The sequence below is a fragment of the Lygodium microphyllum genome, chromosome 3, assembly GCF_053477565.2.
Source record: "Lygodium microphyllum isolate KBCC chromosome 3, Lygodium_microphyllum_v1.1.10, whole genome shotgun sequence".
NCBI lineage: Eukaryota > Viridiplantae > Streptophyta > Polypodiopsida > Schizaeales > Lygodiaceae > Lygodium > Lygodium microphyllum.
This window is the reverse complement of record NC_141137.1, coordinates 170171121-170179407: the sequence shown is the minus strand read 5'-3', so window position 1 is coordinate 170179407 and position 8287 is coordinate 170171121. Positions and strand designations below refer to the sequence as shown.

Below are 8287 nucleotides of genomic sequence, written 5' to 3'. Positions count from 1 at the left end.
ACAAGACCATGCAAGAGGCAAAATGCATGAAGACAGTGGCTGTAAGCATGCACTTTACATCGAATGTTAGGATTTGACATGCAACCCCTACTTATCATGGGACACTTTCTTTTGGACCTTGCCATTCCCACTGGCATGGCCAATTCGAACCTTGCTAATCCATAAACAATTATTGTAAATTTATGCTTTTCATGCTATTATGATTATAGACATGAATATATAACCAAAAGATGCAAACCACAATGATAATTGAAAACACTAAGCATGTATGCCTTGTACTGATGTATATACTACTTTACAACATAATGTAAAGTGAATAACACGACATAAATATACAATACAGCTACAAGTAATGTACCGTTTTTTGTTATCTTACTACTATATTATTTTAGCTATAGGTTCGGAAAGCCCCGAACCTCAAGAGAGCTTCCCAAACCTACCCCCTTTTCCAAACTTCCTTTCTTTAATCAAAACCCCCTCTCCTTCTCTCTTTCTCACGTGTAATATCTCATTTTATTTTCCCCTTCCCTTTTTTCATTAAAGCCTCACCCCCTCACCTCCCTTTTTTAAATTAAAACCCCCTCCCCTCTCTCTCACTTATAATCTCTCTCTTTCTTTTTCCCATCCCCTTTTTAATTAAATTCCTCTCCCCTCCCCTCCCTCTCTCTCATGTGTAGGGCCTAGGTTCTCTCTCTCTCTCTGTCTCTCTTAGATTAAACTTTTTAATTAATTTTTTAATTAAATATTTTAAAAGTTTTTTTAATTTAAAGTTTTTCGAACATAGTTTTTCACACACTTTGAGAAGGAGATAGAATAAAAGAGAGAGAGAGAAGAAGAAGAAGAAGGATAAAAAGAAGAAGACGGAGAGAGAAGGGGGAGAAAGAGGAAAGATAATAGTCATTTTTTAATTAAATATTTTTCTTCTCTCCCTTTCCCCTCTCTCTCATGCGTAGGGCCTATGCGCGCTCTCTCTCTCTCTCTCACACATTAAACTTTTTAATGCAAACTTTTTGTTTAATTAAAATAAGGAGGGAGAGAGAGAAATATACAAAGAGCAAAAAAGAAAGAAGAGGAGAGGAAGGGAGAGAGAGAGAGAGAGGGGGAACGGAGAGAAAGAGAATTATAGAGAGAGAAAATATAAAATTTAAGAGAGAGAGAGAGGAAAAGAAAAAAGAAAAAGAGAGGAGAGAGGGGGAGAGAGAAACAGAGAGAAGAAAATGAGAGAGAGAAAATAAGAAGAGAAAGAATTTGAACACAGTGAGAGAATTATAGAGAGAGGAAAGATAAAATTTAAAAGAATCTTAATCTTAATACTATATTATTTTAGCTATAGGTTCGGAAAGCCCCGAACCTCCAGAGGGCTTCCCGAACCTGCCCCCTTTTCCAAACCTCCTTTCTTTAATCAAAACCCCCTCCCCTCCTCTCTTTCTCACGTGGAATATCTCATTTTCTCTTCTCCTTCCCTTTTTTCATTAAAGCCTCCCCCCCTCACCTCCCTTTTTTAAATTAAAACCCCCTCCCCTCTCTCTCACTTATAATCTCTCTTTCTTTTTCCCATCCTCTTTTTAATTAAATTCTTCCCCCCTCCCCTCCCTCTCTCTCATGTGTAGGGCCTAGGTTTTTTTTTCTATCTCTCTTTCTCTTAGATTAAACTTTTTAATTTAAAAAAATATTTTAAAATATTTTTTAATTTAAATTTTTTCGAACAGAGTTTTTCACACACTTTGAGAAGGAGATAGAATAAGAGAGAGAGAGAGAGAGAGAGAGAGAGAGAGAGAGAGAGAGAGAGAGAGAGAGAGAGAGAGTTATATTAACGTATTCTAAAGACCAAAACTGGCCTATGAGACAAACTGTGATACAACTGATGAGGTCCAGCTATCCAAAATAAAAGTGCTGAATGAAAAGCTAAAAACTGGAAACTAAAAATACGGTGCTGTGAGTGTGATAAGTGTCGTGTATGTATATGTGCGTATGTAGCTCTGGTACTCTAGATAATGGCTACAAAGGGGGAACAAATGTCGGCTGTGATAGGGGAACAACTGTCGGCTGTGATAAAGTGGTGCGATGTGTATATGTAACAGATGCAGGGAGATATACTATCCTGGGATGTAGTAGCAGTCGTCGAAGTCGCTAATAGCAGGTGATCCCTCCTGGATGTAGGATGTGGTACATCGGCGGTGGAGAAAGAGAGAGAGAGAGAGAAGAAGAAGAAGAAGAAGAAGAAGAAGGTTAAAAGAAGAAGACGGAGAGAGAAGGGAGAGAAAGAGGAAAGATAATAGTCATTTTTTAATTAAACATTTCTCTTCTCCCCCTTTCCCCTCTCTCTCATGCGTAGGGCCTACGTTCTCTCTCTCTCTCTCTCTCTCTCTTTGATTAAACTTTTTAATGTAAACTTTTTGTTTAATTAAAATAAGGAGGGAGAGAGAGAAAAATATACAAAGAGCAAAAAAGAAAGAAGAGAGGAAGGGAGAGAGAGAGAGAGGGGAGAACATAGAGAAAAATAATTATAGAGAGAGGAAATATAAAATTTAAGAGAGAGAGAGAGAGAGAGAGAGAGGAAAAGAAAAAAGGAAAAGAGAGGAGAGAGGGGAAGAGAGAGACAGAGAGAAAAAGATGAGAGAGAGAAAATAAGAAGAGAAAGAATTTGAGCACAATGAGAGAATTATAGAGAGAGGAAAGATAAAATTTAAAAGAAAGAAAGAATTAGAGAGTGAAAAATGAAATTTAAGAGAGAGAGAGAGAGAGAGAGAGAGAGAGAGAGAGAGAGAGGAAAAGAAAAAAGGAAAAGAGAGGAGAGAGGGGGAGAGAGAGACAGAGAGAAAATAAGAAGAGAAAGAATTTGAGCACAATGAGAGAATTATAGAGAGAGGAAAGATAAAATTTAAAAGAAAGAAAGAGAATTAGAGAGTGAAAAATGAAATTTAAAAGAGAGAGAGAGAGAGAGAGAGAGAGAAAGAAAAAAGGAAAAGAGAGGAGAGAGGGGGAAGAGAGATAGAGAGAAGAAAATGAGAGAGAAAATAAGAAGAAGAAGAGAAAGAATTTGAACACAGAGAGAGAATTATAGAGAAAGGAAAGATAAAAATTTAAAACAAAGAGAAAAAAAAACTTTTTTATAATTAAAATAAGGAGAGAGAGAGAGAGAGAGAAAGAGAGAAATATACAAAAAGCAAAAAAGAAAAAAGAGAAGAGGGAGGGAACAGAGAGAAAGAGAATTATAGAGAGAGGAAATATAACATTTAAGAGAGAGAGAGAGAGGAAAAGAAAAAAGGAAAAGAGATGAGAGAGGGGGGACAGAGACAGAGAGAAGAAAATGAGAGAAAATAAGAAGAAGAGAGAGAATTTGAACACAAAGAGAATTATAGAGAGAGGAAAGATAAAATTTAAAAGAAAGAGAAAATAAAAAAATTTAAAGAGAGAAGGAAAAAAAGGAAAACAGAGGAGAGAGAAGGAAAGGAGAGGAAAGGGGGGAGAAAGAGAGAGAGAAGAAGAATAAGAAGAAGAGAGGAAAATAGGAAGAGAAATAGGGAAAAAGAGAAAAGAGATGGTGAAAAAGGGAAAAACAGAAAAGAGAAGAATAATTTTTTAAGAGAGAGAGGAGAGAGAATATAAAATTTAAAAGAGAAAGAATGAGGGAAGAAAAAGATAAAATTTAAAAGAGAGAGAGAGAGAGAGAAAAAAGTAAAATTGGAAGAAATGGGAGAAGAAGAAAAGGGGACGGAGATAGAGAGAGAGAGAGGAGAAGAAAGATAATATAAACATAAAGAGAGAATTATATATAAGGAAAAGATAAAGTTTACATACTCTAAGAGAGACTGAGGGGGGGGAGGAAGAAAGTGAAAGAAGAAGAAGAAGAGAGAGAGAGACCATGTAGAGAGAATTATAGAGAGAGAAAAGATAAAATTTATAAAGAGAGAATAAAAAATAGAGGAGAAAGAAAGAAGGAAAAGAAAGGAGAGAGAGAGAGAGAAAAAAAATGCAAAGAGAAGAAAAGGAGAGAGAGAGAGAGAGAGAGAATAAAAAAGTTAAAAAGAGAATGAAGAGAGAGAGAGAAGAAAAAAAAGGAAAAAAGAGAAGAGGGAGAGAGGTGGAAAAGAGAGGAGAGAGGGGGAAGAATAAAAAGAGAGAGAGAGAGAGAGAGAGAGAAAGAGAAAATTTGACATAGGAAATTTGGGGGGGAAGAGAGAGAGAGAGGAAAAAGAGGAGAGAGAAAGATGAGAAATGGATTTTTGAGTGAAGTTGCCGCTTCGAGCAAATCGGCCTAACGTTCTAGTATGATATTATATGCTCTAAATTGCTTTTAGATTTGGACAAGCATTCCTCGATATTACTTGGGGCGTGGCGCCGTGGGCGTTGGTGTCCTTACGAGCCCGCAAAAGCAGCCATGTACTTTAAATGCCAAGATAGTTTGGAGGCTTGACAGGTTCTGTAGATGATTACTTCAATCGCACAGACGATGAGGCCCGGATGTGCCGCCGGGATTCGTTTGGATAATTTGCTCGCAGGTGTTTCTGCTTTTGGAGCTCTTCTTTCTGGTTCTTGAAAAGCGACCCCTTGTGGCTTTTCCAGGGCCTCGTTCAGAAATCTCTTTGCACCGTTGACTCCATCGCTGAACCTTCTGTGGAAACTCACTCCGCTGCAGAAAAATCAAGCTGGTTGCAGCTTCTTCTCCCCTCAGGAGCTCGTTGGTATTTCGATGTCTGCCTCTACGTGCAGCTGATCTCCCAGCCCTGGGCCACCTGGCATATCAAAGGGATAATCTCTCTCAATCGGATTGCCTCCATGGTTCTGATGAGCACAAGAACTCAACGATCTTCATGGGGCTGCCTTGACAGGTTGAAGCGCACCAGACGACTCGTCCTCCATGCATGTTATCCAAGTGTGCGGAAGCTTCTCGTCTCAGCTGTATTGGTCTTTTGCCTGGTTTCTGGGTGTCACTGGCTGCTACCTGACACTCCTCCTAAGCCAGACCTATTGCCACCGTTCCCCTGTCGGGATGCCACAGAAGGATATGTCCTGCAACAGATGGGAATCTGCACGGATACCTGTGGGAGGCTCTGTTTCCCCAGGGTTCATGGCATATGTTTTACTCATCCAGAGGTGGTTGTGTGTGATGGGCAGCCACCTGTACCCCAGGTCATCAGCAATGCTTGGGGTGGACTGCCCCCTGAGATGCGATTTTACATGGAGAAGCCTCGGACCAAGGTGCCTGTCAGGCGTGGATTCTGCCCTGGCTGGGACTCATCAGCGTTAAGACCAAGTGAAGAAGGAAAGGACCAAGCTCGCTGGTTCCAGGGTTTACAGATGGTGGCAGATCTCACTTTAATGCCCACTGGAAGGGTAGGGCCAAATCCCCATCACGAGGCAGAGAAGGTTATACCTGCAATTATCTTCTCTAAGCTACAGGAGTTCAAAAACTCGAGTTTGTACTGGTTTGCAGATCCGAAGGATCCTCTGATGATCTCTAAATGGTCACTTGGACTTCTGGATGCATTTTCTGAAAGTTTGCGGGTCACCTATTTGCAGCCAGTGGCCAAAAATGAGGCTCCTATTTGCTTCGAAGATGCAATTCTCTTTACTGGGGTGACAAATTCAGGTTATATGCCAAACATGGACACCCATGATTGGGTCAGGGCAAAAGTTCTTGATCATTGTAAAGTTCCTGCTATTAGTGCCAAAAAGCCTGTTGAAGATGTGGTGATTATACATAGACCAGGATCAGCCAGAAATTTGTGGAACTATGAAGCTGTCAAAGACTTATTGGAACAAAAACTGAAGGTGCCCGCAAGGATGGCCATACCCGGTCCTTGGGAATTTTGTGATCAAGTCAGGCTTGTCGCAGAGGCTGACATTGTGTTGACGCCTCATGGTTCTCAGAATGCCAACCTGCTGGTTGTTCGACCAGGTGCTGTGGTGATGGAGGTTTTCCCCCTTCTATACTATATTGACTGGTATGGGCACTATTTACATGCTGGTAGAGTAAGTCATCATGAGCTCTATGGAACATGGCCGTATCAGAATGTCAGTATGCCTTTACCTCTACGAATTTATGCCTACCTGTATGGCTGGCATAAATGCTTTTTCGTAAGGCGCTGCATGAATTATGGAAAGAGCCAAAAGGTACATGTTGACTTAGGGCAGCTGGAGTCTCTTTTGCAGTCACTTACTAGAACTTGCCACATAGTTGTGCCACACTCAAAATGCTTACAGAATAATTCATGAAGTTTGTATACTTGCATCTGATAAAATCATGTTTGTGGTGTTGCATTTCATGCTGTGATCACCAAGCTTGACATCTTCCAATTATTTCATAGCAGTGAATTATACAGTGTCCCCAAGTACTTCTGCAAGTTTGGGATGTCTCCTGTGCTATGGGATCATTGAACATTCAGGAGCTGGCCTCTTCTGCTCTTCATTGTAACATGATCAGCTTCCCTCTCTCCCTGCTGTTGCGATCACTTTGCAGCCACATCATTGCCTTCTCTCTCCTTTTCCAGTCAGATTTCTTCCTCCTGCCTTCTCCAGTTCTGCCCCCCTCACTGATGTGGGCGAGACCACTCTTGCAGGGGCTGTTGTATCAGCTTTTGCTTGCATTTGTTCAGATTTGAGTTTTATTTTCTTCATCATCTATGTTCTTCTCTCTCTTTGTTCCTTTGTTGCTTCCTCTGTGCACTCGCATGGTATCATTCGCCAAGTGTGTTAACATCAAGAGATCTTGGCATGCTGTATTTTCCCCTTTCTCGAGCCCTTTTCTCAGCCTGTGTGTGCTCATCTTCATGGAAAATCATGGGCAGTTGTCAACAATGCAGGCCTCTTTTCCCTCTTTTTGGCAGATCTCGAAGGATTCAATATGTCAGACCGCTATGATTAGCAGGATCAGTTGGATCAAGAGCTCAATTGAGACCTCGAGGATTGCCTCGAAGACCGATGAGATCATAAGGATCATTGCAAAGACCGCTGAGATTGGGAGGATCATCACAGAGATTGGTGACGGTAAGGATCAATTTGAAGTCCAACGTGATATGTGACATAGATTGAGAGGTGGTGGTCACCCTCCCAATCCCCCTCCATTCATGTTTGCCTTTCCCCCTCCTCTTCTGAGATGTTTGTTCCTCATCTCTCTTGTGGCACCCCTACTTTAGGTGCCCTTTCTTCCTAATGCCTCTTGTGACCAAAAGTTGGATGGGAGCAATTATGCCATCAGATCATGCAAGTTCGACACGAGCTTCGACACTTTTGACCTATGGATTTCATTACAATTCCTTGTCCTCGGCATAATATGGATCCTTGTTCAAGTGCTTCTATAGATTTGGTAGGCCTTTGGGACACACTAAAATGTTATGATTGTTCCTATGTTTTCTTGAGCTGCATTGATTCTATTATTGTACTTATCGGATGCAACTCCATTGTTAAAATTGAACACGATTATAATTTCCCTACCAAGTCAAGACATTTGCTCATGAGATGACTCTCGAGATGAGGCTTTGACAGCCACTATTGTGGAATCCTCTACCACGAAGGACCACATCAATAAGAGAGGAGATTTGGGATGAGTTAGCATCCCTTGGTAGGATCATTTAGTTGGAGGACATGGTTGACACTCTTTTCAGATATTTCATCATCGATTACAATACCTTCTTTATGAATTTTCTCATCTCACATAAGTGGAATACCATAACATGGGAGAGTTTGTCTCGATGATTCTAAAACATAATGTGCCATGAGAAAGTGAAATTTTATTGCTTTGCTTAGAATTTGATTTAAAGTTAATCAAATGTGCTAATGTGACTTGCACAGGTGAGGTACAAGTTAATTATTTCAGAGTGTGGGACCCAGGACTCTTAGACATTAGTACAAGTGTCAATGACAAAAGTTGTAGTAAGTTATCTCTGAGAGGTACTAGGTGTTACTTGGTGTTGGATTTACCATTTATTGGCCACTTATGTCACTAGTGACATTAGAGACTAGGCATTAATTAATTAATGCTAATCTAAGGACTAATAACTGCTCGAGGATACTTGGAAGATAAATTGACCTAGACAATTGAGTTATTGGTTGGTGAAAGTATTTTTTTGAATACTAAAATAATTATTAAATTACTTTTTAGAATTAATGTTTTAAAAAGTAATTTAATAAGTGGAATAATGTTGAAAAATGGGATTAAAAGGTTGTCACTTCGCAAAACTTGCTAGTGTAAGTGAAAAAAACGTTTTTAGGGATTGGTGGAAGTTTATTCCAACCATTGTGAGAGAAAAGAAAGTTGTTAGGTAGCAAGAAGAGGTTGCTGGTG

The 8287-nt window shown here is 40.0% G+C and overlaps 1 protein-coding gene across 1 annotated transcript; it reads left to right on the top strand.

Moving 5' to 3' along the window:
• The first annotated feature begins 4328 nt into the window (after positions 1–4328).
• Positions 4329–7436, top strand: LOC148039165 (uncharacterized). The gene is made up of 2 exons (XM_087675055.1): positions 4329–6117; positions 6831–7436. Exons 1-2 carry the CDS (start codon positions 4780–4782, stop codon positions 7023–7025), a joined length of 1533 nt encoding a protein of 510 aa, XP_087531181.1. The 5' UTR covers positions 4329–4779; the 3' UTR covers positions 7026–7436.
• The last annotated feature ends 851 nt before the right edge of the window (positions 7437–8287 follow it).